General features: G+C 34.0%; 1 protein-coding gene across 1 annotated transcript in view; it reads right to left on the bottom strand.

The window, feature by feature from the left end:
- Positions 1-14,712, bottom strand: part of LOC138706212 (nudC domain-containing protein 3) — a 32,010-nt gene extending 17,298 nt beyond the window's left edge. Inside the window, exons 1-7 of the mRNA XM_069835245.1 lie at positions 14,466-14,712; positions 12,473-12,613; positions 9,169-9,339; positions 7,753-7,858; positions 4,030-4,215; positions 2,790-2,978; positions 1,858-1,988 (exon numbers count right to left, since the gene is read on the bottom strand). Of these exons, the coding sequence (XP_069691346.1) occupies positions 1,858-1,988; positions 2,790-2,978; positions 4,030-4,215; positions 7,753-7,858; positions 9,169-9,339; positions 12,473-12,613; positions 14,466-14,566 (1,025 nt within the window). The 5' untranslated portion in view covers positions 14,567-14,712. The remainder of the gene's footprint in view (positions 1-1,857; positions 1,989-2,789; positions 2,979-4,029; positions 4,216-7,752; positions 7,859-9,168; positions 9,340-12,472; positions 12,614-14,465) is intronic.
- Between the last annotated feature and the right edge of the window lie 2,084 nt (positions 14,713-16,796).

Below are 16,796 nucleotides of genomic sequence, written 5' to 3'. Positions count from 1 at the left end.
TGAACGTCTCTTTCTAAACATTTCACACTGAATTGGCTGTCACAAACATTACACTTGTCAAAATATTCGCTTTTTTTCCTATTTGCAAACCTACAATGTTGGGAAAATTAATTTAAATTTATTGTAATTATATAAGTTTAGAAGAAAATAGTTACAACTTACTTACTTACAAATGGTTTTCAAGGAACCTGGAGATTCATTGCCGCCCTCAAATAAGCCCACCATTGGTCTCTAACCTGAGCAAGATTAATCCAGTCTCTTCTTCATATACCACTTCCCTCAAATCCAATTTTATATTATCCTCCCATCTACGTCTCGGCCTCCCCAAAGGTCTTTTTCCTCTCCGGCCTCCCAACTAACACTCTATATGCATTTCTAGATTCGCATATATATGCTACATGTCCTGCCCATCTCAAACGTCTCGATTTAATATTCCTAATTATGTCAGGTGAAAAATACAATGCATAGAAAATAATTACTAGGTAAAGTGATGTTAATTTTCTAAAGGAGGGGCTTTTTGCGTCCTGCCTCCGATCGAAGTGGGAATCAGGATTTTTATATTAAAATCGGGAAATATCCCACCTAACCAGGACATCTCGCATCTCACATACCTAGCCCACATGATGCACAGAATCTACGAAGGGATAAAAGTGTTATATCTACGAAAATGATATTCCTGAAGCCTTCATTTTGAACTCGGATCTTTCAAGAAGTAGTAGCATCTATGTTTTCTCTATCTACCTTCACAGCCAGTTTTGGCCAGGTGGTTGACCTGAATACCAGCTGTCATACATTATGTTCACAATCTTAAAAAAATCAGTGTGGTAATTACGCTTTACCAGAAGGTGAGGCTGTTTTAATTCGTAATGTTAAAAAATTCGTGTATTGTCAGAATTCGACAATGATCTTAAAATTATACTAGCGGATTATGGTGTGTTATCAGAGGATAATTAGAAGGCTGGAAAACAGGGGTGACACTCCTGTGGGATGCATTAAGTCTTCGAGGAATCAGTGAAACAGCTGATGTAAGTGTCAGGAGAAAAAGGAATAGCTGTTGCTGAAAAGTGTAAATGTGTAATGAGTGCTAACGAAGGCTTAATAAAAATTACAGTTTTATGTATACTCAATTTATTACAATCGAAGTGGAAAGATAATTTTCTGTTGTGAAGAACAATCTCTCTTAACAGATGACTAACTATGAATGTTGAGAACAAAAGCACCTTATGGTTATGTACAACAAATACAACAGTGTAAAGTAAAATTCTGTTTTCAATGTCAATTTACACTGTTGTGAATAAAAAGAGAAGTATGAAGACCTTGTAAAGGTATAGTGTATTCGGTTTATTTTGCGTGCTTCTCTCTTTTTTTTTTTCTTTTTCATAGCTTATTTCTCACATCCTAAATGCCTATTTGCCTGCCTAGTGTAGTCAAACTAAATGCCTTAACTTCTGGATTCTAGTTATGATCAATTTTTTAAGTCTTAATACTGTGCTCTGTAATATTTGTTCCACTAAAATTTCAATTTTCATGGAACCTCAAGTGATACATAAAAGCTAATAAAGTCTAATATGAATAAACTAACTTAGACTGATGATATCCAGAGAAGTACATTTGTCTTTATGTGGACATGAACACTTTTAAGTACATCAAATCTTACTACACTCAAATCTTTTACAATTAATTACACAACACAATGTATAAAAAAAAAAAAATAAATAATTTGTACTCATCTGAAAATAAATAATTAATCCAAAACAATTCAGACAATTACCAATAGTGCGTCTTACGAACATATGTTCAGCTGGTGTTTATATGTAAACCAACTCACGAACAAAATTAAAAATAAATTATTCTTACGCATGATCGCCATAATTTCCTGGAAGCTGTGAACATTCGTTTCCAAAGTTTATTAACGTAGGATCGTACTCTGTACCTAGGAAGGGAGAACCTTCCTTGTTCCAAGCTTCCTTCAGGATACTCTCTGCTGCCTGAAACACAAACATATACTCCAATGTCATTGAGTCTTACTTAAAATATTGTTATATTTCGAAACTGCTCAATCCAAAGTAACATAATTCGGACTATTCATTATTCCTCAGCTAAAAAAGTAGGTTTTTATGTGCTTTCAATTTCGTTTATTCAATTCGAAACGCAGTTAATTTCTATTTTGAAGGAAAATACAGATTTCAACCTGAAAGGTAACAAAATACGTTCATACTACAGTGTAAATATTATCAGATAATCGTGCCTTCTAACAATGATATTTTCTATCCAAACCACGTCATATTTATTGAGAGTCATGCAAGTTTCGAATTTGTTCATTGCTGTTTCATATGCAGTGTGATGTTTTTTATTTACACTTTATCTTATGCAATATGCTAGTAAGCTGCACGTGCAGTACATATTTTGTCATGACTTATCAACAGGTTCTTAGGGTGAAAACACGCCAAGGATGTTGTTGTCAATGCCAGCATCACTAATTGTTTAATGCTAATAAAGAGCATACTATATTCATTTTTATTTATATGCATAACTCAACACATTTGTTCATTTATTAAGTTAGATACAGCTTGGGATTGTGTTATTTCCACTGCACTATATTGATAAATCCTCACCACCTTTAACATCTTGACAAAGTAGACATGTCCCAATATGCAATGGCACGTTTCGTCAATATATACTGTATTTTCGTGAAAATATCAAGCTCGATAATTTTCATCATCAAAGTAATCTTTTCACACTTCATAAAATGAGAAAGTAAAAGTGATGACATGTTCTGGATATCTCACCAGCTGATCAGATGTTGGTAGGCCCTGCTGTTTCCGTTCCTGGTTCCACATTAGCTCCTGAATCTTCATCTGCTCATCTTGTGCCAGGTCATCCATGGATCGTGTAGCATCTATTTTGGACAAGTCTATTTTCGGCTCAGATACCAGCAGTGAGTCCCACCATCTTTCCTGTGACTTTTCCAGATGCACCTGCAAAATTAATTCGTAATATCCGACTTCTTCCACATCACTTTGCATTATGCAGACATATAAATTATTATCAGTCTTTGATTTTCTCTAAATTAAACCTTGCACACACACTCATGGTTTTCGATCGACCAACCAGGACCAAAGGGAAATTACTGAAGCTGCAATGTCTCTGGGATGGACTTTACCGAGTGGTAACCCAGATCAACGAGTGGTGTACTGTGTCCAGCGTCAGCCCAAAGGGAAGATGATGGAGGTGCACCTACATGGCTATGCAGGATCAGATATATGGCAAAAGACCTATTGGAAAACCTAGGAAAAGATGGAAGGACTCAATCAAGGAAGATTGCCAGCAGCTATTGAAGTGTAGGAATTGGGAAGTGAGAGCCCGGGATAGAGAAGACTGGAGACAGAGAATCAAGAAGGCCAGGGCCCGTTTTGGGCTGTAGCGCCAATGATGATGATGATGATGATGGTGGTGCACCTGGACCGACTAGCAGCTTACCAAGGGACTGTCCGGATATACAGTCCTAAGGAGGGAGCAATGTGAAGAATAGCACCTTCTGGATTGCGTCAAGAAGTGTGCGCGCGCATCTAGATAGAAAGAGACGCGGGAAACAGAACTCGAGACGGCACGAGAATGTTCTCAGGAGGGGGGAGGAGCAGACAAGCTTCGGTAGGAGAGTCGTAGCGCAGTGCGGAGTGAGTTATAGAGAGGTGAGTGAGAGAGTCCTGTATATGACAGTGTACACCAGGCGAGGGCGATGCAGTTCGGAAGACCTGGGTTCGACGTGCAGTGAACTTAAAAGGTGAGCTGGAAGAGCTAGCCAAGACAAGCAAACTTTGAACTGAGAACTGACAAATTCGTTTTGCACATAGTGCACTGTGGACATTAAATGCAATTAGAATTACATTGTTGTTCTACTTAATTCTACACGTCGGGAATTGTCATTGTTGCTGTGTTGTGTGTAATAATCATTATTGTCGGATGTGTTGTCAATAAAAGTCACAATATTTTGCTCCTAATTAGAACATGCCTCTCTTAATGTCATACCTGAACATGTTTGCCTGCTTCTAAACTCCAAATTGACTCATCCTTATTAGTTCGCCAGCACAGCTTGCCTGACATAAGTGTGGTCCATGCACTACCTCCCTCCTCCTTCACAGCTACACTCATTGTGGTGGCAGTAACGTCCACACGCACGTCACGTGCCTTAAGCACATGTTCTGGGACAGGCACCTGAAATCAGAGACGGTATCAGTAAGTGTTTTGAGAGGGGTACCACATCTTTCTTATTAAACCAATGCTCAGCACATAAGCAGCTGGATGGGTGAGATGACCTACAAAACTACAGCATACTTATACTATATCAAAATAATTTGTGTAAAAAGTGACGGAGAGTTATAAAATTCCTTGGGTTGTTGGGGTGCATGAAACATCTTTATTCTTGGTATAAAATTTCTAGATTAGAGATTAAAATTCATTGGTTTCCAACCTTATGAATGTCACGCACTTCTTATATCTCATGCTTCATTTTCGCGGACCACCTAAAATAGTTTGCATAATTTAGGCTCTTGATATTCATTAAATATTTGGATGATGTAATGAATTACTTACTAAATTGGTAGCAATATAAAATGTTACTGTTAGTTTTAAATATAATCTGAAAATACATAAAAAAACACAATATTATTTTACATTATAGTAAGTCTTTGCTGTAAAAATGAAACCAAATTTTTAATCTCCTATAAAGTTGTCAATGGAATGATGTTGTCTTGCAGCTGTCAGTTTTGCAGAGTCTGGCTCAATTGTACATACTCTAAGTCGCAAGTCTTAACTCCACATTAAGTTCGCATCTATATTTGTCCTTTAAGAAAATCGAAGTAGGAAATGTACACTGACACAAGTATATTGATGTAAATGGCATTAAGTGTTTTATTGCAACTCAGCAAACATTGGGCGGGATTCATGGGTTATTGCAACAGGGCTTTTGTAAGAAATAAGATTTTTAAGCAAGAATCAGAAAATAATTCTAACAGTTCATCTTATTTGACAAGCAAACTATGTTCGTCACCAAGAAGGGGTTTTTGTTCAATTATATTTTCCTACAGGAAGTAAAATATTCCCTTAATTAATGTTGATGAATCAAGGTTTTTCATATATTTCTAACAATAACCTCGTCATTTGTTGTTGCTAGAAAGTCACTGAGAGTGAAAAATGAATGGAATACTCGATTAATAACTCACTGAGACAACAAATTTAATTTCCTTATTGTTGTTTCAAGCTTATCCTGAATGTGAACACTGTTAAAGTTGAATCCTGAAGACTGGAATTTAGAGAATTTTAAAAACTAAAAATATCAGATAGATAGGCAAAACTTTTAAGCCAAGAGAGGTCGCTCAGACTATGTCTTCCTGTTAAAATCTATGTCTGAAAAATCTGAGATCAGCAAAACATATTCAAACAATTTGAGGAAAATCAGAGAACACGTTAGTTAGTTGAAATACTGTTTGAAAACACACCTTGGTTCCACAGGCTCAAATCACTTGCAGACCCCCAAAGATATGGAAAATCTTGAGGCACATTAAACAGAGAATGGAGCGATGTGGACAGCATACCACAAGTGATGTCAGAGCTTATAGAAAACCTTTCATGTCCAACATTACAATTTTCTCTCCTTTTAAATTAAAAGTTACATGTTCTACTTAAAAATTATCAACTGTACTAAAATCATTAACAAAAAACAATTAATGATAATAAATACCATTGGTCAAACTGCAAAATGTCGTAAGTCCTGAGAATGTTCTCAGTACTTACAAGGTTTTGCACTTTCGTCAATGACATGCCTGTACATAAAGTAAACTTTTAACAGAAAGTTACACATTCCCAAAAGCGTACTGATGCATGAATATAAAATTAAAACAAAGTTATTCCATTACAAGTCCTGAAAGACTCATACGATGGAGGGAGACAATCGGCACTGAGTAGCAATGGAGATGTTGAAACTATGAGTAAATGAATGGTAGCCTGCAATATATTATATTATCAGTTATTATAGTTGACGAAACAGTAATGCAATGGCGTTGCAGACTGGTATTTTTTCAAATCAGTGCTAACAATCAGGTAACTACAGGCAAGAAAATGTTACCACTTGCAGCACTGATAACAGTATTGTTTTGGAAACTCATTTTAAACATTTCAACATATTAAATAGTAGATAATCGTATATGTGCAATAACTGTCATTTCAGAACTGGGTATTGTTGTTGTTTAGTCAACTGTCCGAAGACAGGTCTGAATCTCAAGTGATACCAACAAGGCACCACTTATGAGTCAACTAGGCCAGGAGATAATGGGGTAGCGTAGCCAGTTCCTTTCCCCTTCCATTGCATACCTCGCTGATTAGCTACATATTACACTAATCAAACAATATTGTTTTTCCTCTGACTCATATCGTCAAGTGAGATGTACTGCCTGATAATAGATGTACATGTCAGCGATGGTATTAATCCCCTTTAAATTCCCAGAAGACAAAAGGCAGCTCCAAACCATTGATACTTCATGCCATTCAATACTAAACACTGGAGTATGATGTGTGAGGTGGTTTCTTTTTCATTTCCATTTTACTTAAATGAGACCACCAGTGATGCCATAAGCTGGCAGATGCACAGGTAGCAGGCAGAAAGGAGTTAGAAGAATAAATGTTACAGAGCTGTTAATAAGTTTTTTTTTTTTTCGTTGTAATAGTAGTATTCAATATTATGATTACCATATCATATAGTTTAGATTAGTAGCGGCTTGTAGTTAAAGGCTCTTAGGCAGAGCTACCCCTATAAAATCTACAACAATCTTGACATTTGTTTGTGTTTAATAGTAGAATAAAGATTTTCAATAGAGGAGAAACATCGAAATTTTACTTGGCTCATTTGTTAATCGGTCAATATATTTGGAACTGTTGGTACCGATAAATGTTTTTGAGATAGGTTATGTAGCCTAGTAATAAGTGAATAACAGAGGCTCAACCTTTTACTGTCTCTTCCGCACAATAGAAACAGGATGGGCCGGTTTCCTAGTGGAGTTTGGCTAATAAGGGTACAGCTAAGGTGTATAGATCTATGCCTCGAGTCATTGCCAACATTTTCTAGCTCTGAGTTTAAACTGGAGAAGAGAAAAGAAACAAGTCTGACACTCCATTCTTGAGGTTACGCGTCTGCTCTCTCATTCATTTTACGGTAGGTCATAGGCCTAATTGGCAGTTTAGGATAAGATTGCGATGATAAGATGGAGTCATTTAGTTATTTGTTAACACAACTGGTATCCCTAGTATCCTATAAAGTGAAAGTTTTTCAAACCACCGTCAGAGATGAGAAAACAACACAACGGAAATTCTAATGTGCGAATTAGTGTTGGCTTTTCCTTCGTAATAAGAGTATCGATATTGTATGTGGTTGTGAACTTGTGATTGTGAAAACCTTTACGAATGTTCATTTGAGAACAATTAATTGTGTGTGTAATATATCGAAAGAGAGAAGAGCCGATTTCGTCTACAAACAAATGAATTAAGATAAGTCAAGTGCCTGTTATATATATTATAATAACTTATTGTTAAAAATTCCCAGTTACGGAAATACACGAATAAACAAATACTCATCCTTGCGACCTTGAAAATTTGCCATTTCAGCCTAGAGTCTTCCTCAATTTTAAAATCACGAGCCGCAACTGGTTTAGACATAAGGATTGTTAAACTAAAATAAGAAATAATGAGGATAAACTATACCTGCACATCCAGGTCAATAACTGTCTGCGACCACCTATAGTTATCCAGAATTGCACCATTGTAATGATCTCCAGAACTCGGTACACTCTTTTGTTTAGTAGTGCTCCTGGAACCAAGACACAAGAATAGGTTGGCTACAGCTATAAACTGAATTTACTAATATGAAAATGTTTTGGGGCTAAGAAAAACTGACAAAACAAGTTCCCTTATACTACATTTTTCAATATCTATCCCATGACTGGAAAAATGGTGATGCTACAATAAAATTCATGCATTCACATGGGCCCTCTCCATCATTTTATTGGCCTGACAATGACAATTGTGAAGTTCCATTTTCAAACATTTTGTGTCATATTGATGTCAGCATAGCCTATACTTTAAACCAAGATTCTTACAAGAGAATTGAAGCCAAACTGTCTCAGTTGTAAAAAGTTACATGTTGTTCACATTTTGAGAAATGTTACATTGCAATAAAGAGTGAGATTTGTATCGTTTACAATTAAGTGCAGCATTTGGAATATATTAACTGAATTTGTGTTGTTGTTTTCCACAAAACTGATGAATATTACATAAAAATAATTTGAATTATAAAAAAAATTGTGGTTTGCTAATGATTAATTATGAAACAAATGGATATATAAAAGAAAATTGTTGTCTCATTAATTTTCCTTGAATCTCACTCTTTCTGACCAGTGATCTCACTCAGTTACCATGGGGACCCTTAGCAGGTCTGTAAACGATAAAGGAAGACTGTTAGCAGAGTAGTTTTACTTTTACTTATTCAAAGATCTATAATTCTAAATTATTGATGTAAAATTATATACTTATCTTTAATAATGAATTTTAAAAATAATTATTACCAACTACATTTTGGTTGCTTCCCCTGCTTCAGAAATCATGCTACGCCACTGCTATATTGACTTTGGCTTTCAACCAATTGCAGATCAGTCAGTGACATCATATCGATGGCTAAGAAGTGACACCTGGTATTTACAAAAATGATCATCTAGTTTAACCACACTATTATTTAGATTAATTACACTATTACTATATCGACAAAATAATATTTCGTCCTCAAGTAGAAGACTTGCAAAGCAGAAACATATAATAAACATTTTGTCTAGTTTGGGAAAAATTACTTTTTAAAACAGTTGTTCGAGTCACCTGCAAATTTATGCATACGAGATATTACTTCTTAGCCATCAATATTGTTTTGGTCTAGTATCGTTCTTGACTTGGATAGACATTAGGTTATTTTGTGGAAAATACTGGGTGCTGAAAGTAGGACCATATGCTTAGTGCACTATACTATTTGTAGTACAGATCTTCTGTAGAACTATCGATGTTAATGAAGAAAGTTCAAACCAATTTCATCTCGATTATGTAACTGAAATAATGAGTACAGTAAGTATTTACTTCTTGAGTAGACTCCTTTTGTCATTTTGTGTGGCAATTTTGTTTTTCAAGGGTACAGCGTCTTCTGATACAGTTTTCTTCTGAGAATCTGCCTGCTGGGAAGTACTATCCTCTTCAGATGGCAGGACGACTTCTTGAATAGCAGGAGGAACATCCTCGACATGACTTATTCTGCATGAACCAAACAATCAACAGTATAAAATTATAATTACACAATCCGAATATAAGTCATTTTATACAAATGTTATGCATACAGAAGTAATAGTATGTTTATCACTAATTATTGGAGCACGAAAGTTCGGCAAAATACCTTTTTTTCTTGGTTGCAGATATTGAGTTTTTGTTAAAGGAAAAATTGTTTCCATGTCATTCTCAGTATTTTATGAGTTTTTTTTTTCCCTTTTTTATCTATTTCAACGAAATTGCTTTATTATAAGATTTAATGTCTTTTTTGCCTTTTCTATATAAAATCGTGTTTCAAAAATATTTGAATAAAGCATAATTAAAATGTCCGATGTCATAAAATTATGATTTGTATATTTTTTCTATGGAAAAAGATGACAGACTTTTTGGTAGAAAATATTACTCTACAAACTTAGACCTACGTAATTATTGTTTGAATCAGAACCAATTCTATTGCTGTCCTTGTAAACATTTTAATATAAAAGCTAGTATAGTACGTTCCGTTCTCGTCAGATTTATGGTAGCCTACTTTGGTAGTCTTCAACATACCTTTCTGTTCTTTCAATACGTTCGCAAAACCTTCCATCTGAATAACAGTAACAAAACCCGAGGGAATTGCCACATCATAAACTTGAACACAGCTAGTCTATTCATTGAAAAGGGTAACTGACGGAAAACCCAGTAAGCCTTCAGTTTTACAATTTTATAAGGGCTTTTAAAGGGAGAAATCTCATAGGCCTACTGTTAACAGTGTTAGGAAAATACAAAACTTTTAGAAATCCCATGTTGTTAATAGCATGGAAAAAATACAAAAATGACAATTACACTATGGAAATGGAGAGGTCATTTCCTATTACCAAAAACATTCACTCAGATAGAACAATAAGCATGAATGTAGAGACATATGTTCATCTTGTTTTGCCTCTTTCTTTTTCCATTTTTATTGCTATTTCTCACATTTAAAGTGCCATTTTGCCTGCCTTTTTTGCCAAAATAAATGCCTGAACTTCCGAACTGTATTAATTATATTTAAAAGCTAGAAATTAATTCAAGTGTTGTTGTTTAGTCAACCGTCCAAAGACAGTTCTGAACCTCACAAGTGATAACAAACAAGAAGGCACCACTTATGAGGCAACTAGACCAGGAGATAGTGGGATAGAATGGCAAGTTCCTTTCCCCCTCCATTGCATACATTGCCGACTATAGTTATATATTACACTAAACAGACTTCAGATGGATACAAACAATTGTTCTTCCTCTGATACATATCATCAAGTGAAGTGTACTGCCTGATAATAGATGTACGTATCAGTCAGAGGATATTAATTCAATTATTGAAATAAAATATCAGTGCTCGTGACTACACCCTTGAGTGGACATGAGAAAAGTAAAATTTAAAAAAAGTTAATTTTGCAATAAAAGGAAGTTGATTTCTTTTAAAAACGGTTTTATTGTCCTTTATTTCTTACTGTACTGTACTGAAGAAATGAAAGTTAGTGAATTGCTCTTTACTAAAAATTTCATATATGATCCTGTCAGTTTCATCTACATTTTCGACATTGCTCTATGTGATGGATTCATTTACAGAATACCACCACAGTCTAGTATATACAGTCACGAAGCTTAATATGTAATAAATATGCATCCATAGATAGTTGCTAACCACTAGGATCGCTACTGTCGCCTCATTACAGACAATGTGAAATAGTACCTGCACAGTTTATTGTTCCTAGCAACCTCATCAACTCAAGCTTCGTGACTGTACATACTAGACTGTGATACCACTTGAACACTTAGCTCCCAATTAACTACACACAGAAAAAAAAACAAATGTAACCCAATTACCTTGGTATTATTAAATAATTCCATGCAATCTAAGTGTTTCCTGACATCACTAGCCACAGATCAGATATACTGGCTAAGTACAGTAAATAATTTCCCCACTTTAAAATTACTTTATGTCACGAAAATATTATCTATATCTCGTGATGCTGAACTTTGATTAACACATCATACGTCACATATCAAAGAAATATACCTATAGAGAATAAAATAATTTTAAAATTAACCTAACATATTCTTGTCATTACTCAAACATGGACACATCTTATCATCTCATTGCTGATATTAAATCATTGTTTGTCTATTGGTACAGAGAATAAAATAATTTTAGGCCGATTGTTGTTTTTTTTCGTTGTTGGTAACTCTATAGCATCTATTAATGCTTTATGGTTGTGCTAACAGATGGAGTACTTGTCAACATGTGAGTACAGTCACTGTACATGTGACGCTGAAACGTGTGTTCAGGTTACTGCCCAGTGACAACCCTGATATATTATATTTTATATTTTTGATGATTGGCTAATTAATATTAACCCGGCATGGCACACTCACAGTCATACAAATTTCCAGACTCTAGACACCAAGGTAATTTTTCTTCTTCAAGAAAAATTCACTGAGACCCAAGCCCGGGAATCGAACCCGTGACCTCCAGATCTAGAAGCCAACATGCTGACAAACAGACCACGGAAGCAGTCAAAGGGCCGATTGTATAAACCATTTAATCTTAGCTCAGAGGTTAAATTGATCCTCCTCCTAGCTGAACTTGGAATTTTGTGTTGTATAAACTCTAATCTGAGATTATTTTGTCTTAAACTAAAGTCAACTTTGACTGAAGAAATTTCTCCGATTAAGTTATATGATCTAATTCCAGTTATTTCTTTTCTGTTTGAAATATACTAGTGGCAGACTGTGCAAATAGAATAACCATTATTATTATTATTATTATTAATAGATATGGTAGGTAAATAATTTATATATATATATATATATTTTTTTTTTTCAATTGCTTTCCTTAATACACATTGTTATTCTTATAAGACTTTATCATGTTTAGCAGTACGGTATCAAATAACATAACCTATAATTATATTACAGTATGTTCATTGTTTGTTTATTTGAAAGTGTCTATTAATGAATACAGGTCCTCTAAGCAACAGCAGTAGGCCTACTTCACATAAAACTAAAAAACTGATTTTATCTTATATGTGACTGATAACCTCACTCCTTTCATTATTCTGGCTCTATTTAATATTATAGTCCACTTGCACAAATTATTCACCTTTTCTTTTTATAATATTCATCATCCTCTCTTGCTTGCATTTCCCATTTTTTTAGCATCTTCATAACATACATCTCTGCTACTCCTGATGGGAAGCCAAGTTTATCTGATGGATAATTCTGAATTCGATAAAAATCAGTACTGCAATGGAAATTGATTATCATTAATACAACAAAAAATAATACAGACCATATAGAGACCGAGTATATAATATGGAGCCTCATTTTATTGGATAACCATACCTTGCACATTGTGCACATTCTCCGGTATTAATATCTCTACATAGAATTACAGTGTGAATACACGGACTTCAATGTTCCACCTTCTCGAAAGAAAAGAGAAAAGAAAATACGGTAAGTTAGCCTACTTATTTGGGACTGGATTTTTGGGTTTTTAAGAAATCCATCTGAGGTTATTGGAAAAGGTGAAATAGTTTTTTTAGGTGTTTTGTCCAAATTGTGAAAGAGGTCGTAAAGATTTACTGACTGTAAAAAATGTACCTACGCTTACAGCCAATCTTAAATAACATAACTTTTCCCTCGGTGGTAAAGATGGAATCATTTCTAATCCACTGGCGTAATAAAAGTGATTTCACTTGTTCTGTCAGCTTAACAAAACACAAAATAAAATTCAATGTTAACACCGGTTACAAATAACACCAGAAGTACCAGAATAAGACAGCGTGCATAGAGACCTCCGAAAAGTTCACAACTCTTATCCGCACATGCAAGGTCTTCTTCCTATCACGAAACATGCCCGAAAACTTCGCGAATTTCAACAATGCGACTTATTCGCAGTTCATCCACCTCAAGAGAAAGCTCAGTCACTTCATATCCTTCTACTAGCATGTCGTATCTGCAATTAGTGGAAATTACAAAATACATACAATCCCAATCAATGCCCTTGAGAGGGTAAAGCTTCTGAAGGACAGCCCGCTACACAAAGAAAGACGGAATTCCCTGTTAACCATTTAATCCAAAATAACAAAAAACTGAAGATAACTTATAAGATGTATTGAAATTTCTAAATATATTTATATAAAACGCAGTAAAAATAGAAAAATACATATTATTATTTAGTGTTTTTTTTTTATTCTTAAGGTCCCATTTTTTTTTTTAGGTTCAACAGAAGGTATAATCAACAGAATTTACATATGACTCTTATGACCATGATTCGGAAAATTATCTAAGAAATTATGAGTTTTATAAGTAAGGAAAAACATTGGTAAAAACGTATAAATCCGATCCCTACTTATTATAAATGTGGAAAACGCTTTCATTGCGCAATGAAATAATAAATAGCAGCTGTAAACTGTGCATTTTATAATCTACAATTTTAATCATCTTCAATTTCTTATTCATGTAAATTATTCCAACATTTTGTTTTACATAGCAGTCTATGCCTTTTCGGTAATTTCCAAGATTCGTTAGACATTGATAACATCAGTAACAAGTTAGGTTTGGTTTGTTGAGGTTTTTGATATTCTTTGCATAGGCCTATATGTTTTTTTTTTTTTTTTTTTTTTTTTGTAGGCACATTACCAAGAACCTGAACAAACCAAATCTAACATGTCACTGATCTACAATATCACAAGCTCGTGTAACGAATCTTGAAAATTAGCCCCATTTCGATTGAATTTTATTTAATAGGCCTAGATCTCGTAACTGAAATGTTTGGTGAATCAGTTATGTAATGTCGGAAGTTAAGTAGTTGTAGTTATAATTTTTTGTGGAGATGAGTTGATCGTATATCCAAGGTATAACAAAAGCCTAAACTAACCAAACAAAATCTGTCACAGATTCATACCTATATGCAAGGTGGTATCAGCGGAATATGAAGGGAACTACCTCAGCGCTAGTTTACCTAAATATTTGCTTAAAACATAATATATTAATTAACATGTAAGGTTGTAATCAAGATGAATAAAACACAATTACAGGTTAGTTAATACACCAATAAATGAAGTTATGAGCTTATGACAAACAAAACTTACCACCTATACAAGAATCCAAATACGGCATCTAAAAAGGGCAAAATGTGTCCCTTTTCCTTCAGAATTCCTAACAGCACTTCATCATTTGATGACAGAGCCATTGTTTCAGAATGTAAACGTGATGTACACAACAGAAGATTATTCGTGAAAAAGATGTCAATTATGTGAGATTAAATGTCTCATATTGAACAATATTGTCACTACAACTTTGAAACTTCTTATTCTATTCAGTTTATTAATATCTAATAACAATGACAATTTCTTATAATATTAACTTAATGTCACTGCAGCCAATTCACTTAACCTCAAAGCTATTCAAAGACATTGGTTGCCGTTGCCAATACACAAACGTCAAACAGTACTGCCATAAATGGCTGAATCAAGAACTACCAATAGAATGAAACAAAATAATTCCCTACAATGTTAAAAATATCCCTACACAAATATCAGCGCCAAATTGAGGAGCGTTTTTTTTTCCAAATGAGAGTTTTTTTTCAAAAGTCCCTAAACATATAAAGTCTTTGTCCTAAACGCCTAAAAGTAAAATTTTCAGGAAACTAGAGCTGCTTTTAGTGATTGATTAAACATTTTTATTCTACTTATTTCTGGTTTAACAATGTTTATAGCTGGTTTAGGGGCAAATTTTAGCATCTATATTCTTTATCTGCATTTATTTACACATTGGACGAGGAATATACTATGGATCATATAAATTCGTTTTTTTAAATGATTGAAAAGTAGTTATCACAAACATTTTAATTTTTTTATATCATATTGTTTAATAAAGCAGTAATTGTATTATATAATTAATGTTTTCAAATTTAGATTATAAAATTAAAAAAAAAAATTAAATAAAATGTAAAGTTCACAGTTTTTCAAAAGTCGCTAAACGCTAGGTGATGGAAACATAACACATATTTTGTTAACATTTAAACCTGACTTTTTTGTATTTTTCAAGTCAATTTTTGTGATTTTATTGTTTGTTTATATGTGATTTTATCATATTTTAAATGCATTTATATTGTATTAACTTGCGATTGTTAATTTTATTTTTAACAAAGAACAAAATACAATAATATTAGTTTTTTGGGGGAAAACACAAAAACTATATTCATTCATTAATGATAATAATATTGAATCACTAATATGGAAAAAGGATAAGTCCAAATTTTCCGAAATAACTTGAAACGTATTATTTCCAGTCTGAAATATCCACACTTAAAATTAAATTTGTGCACAAAATATTAGGAACATTAAATAAAATTTAACATGAATTTCCAGTAATGTCTTTATAGAAATCTTTAGCAGATTCTGGTATTCTAAAATACTTCATCAGGTTGAGGACGGCCTTCTTCTTCTCATGACTGACCATATTCTTCTTAGGCAAAGCAGCTGCATTCCTTATTTTCCGGCTACAGGTCTTCTTTTTCAATACTTCAACTTCAATGGCATCTCCAGTGTAGGTGTCCGCCACTGACAAGAGTACTTTCTTGTTTGATTTTCTGTATGTCATCACTCATTGGGCTGTAATTTTGAAGGGTATCTTAGACTTCAAGACTTTTTTTGTATATTGGATTTTATATCCTTTACTTCCCAGTGTTCATTCAATATTTTGGCACTATCACGTTGACCCAGAATTTCATAGTACTCTGCACGAGACAGAATTTATTCCTTTTTTCGGTAGACTTTTTCTATTCTACCGAAGACTCAGCTACTCTGCACTCCTTTTTCCCCAAAGCTTTTGGATTGATGGGTATACCCGGAAGCCCATATGAACACACCATATAAGGGCTCTTACTTTTCTTTGTAGTCTTTCTAGGTGCATTTACATTTGATCTAGACTTCCTACCGCCTACACTTTCGACAACGTTGTACAATTTTCAGAATCACTAGAAACAGACTCCATATTACTCGTATGATAGTTTACAATACTATGCTTTCACTACAATCGTTTAGAAGCGGAAATACAGCTGTTCAGATCAGAATGACCTGACAATCAATGACAATAAAATTAATCCCGCAGAGCAAGACAAAAGCTGATTGGTTGAGTTCAAAAGGAAACGTATTGAGCCAAGATCTTTCTACACGCCTGACAAATAAAATATTGTAAATTTTTTATACTGAACAACAATGTAAATTTTATTATCTCAACAATAATTATCACTCTCTACAATTTAATTTCACTCCCGTCAACAATGGGATTTGCTCTCCGCACAGCAACACAGCGTTCGTTATTGCACTCCACAAACGACAATGACAATTTACTTGGACTATTACGAACAACAATGAACTGTTAATCTTAACTAATATTCAAAAATCACTATTTACAAC

Source organism: Periplaneta americana, chromosome 9, assembly GCF_040183065.1.
Source record: "Periplaneta americana isolate PAMFEO1 chromosome 9, P.americana_PAMFEO1_priV1, whole genome shotgun sequence".
NCBI lineage: Eukaryota > Metazoa > Arthropoda > Insecta > Blattodea > Blattidae > Periplaneta > Periplaneta americana.
This window is presented reverse-complemented; position numbering and strand designations above follow the sequence as displayed.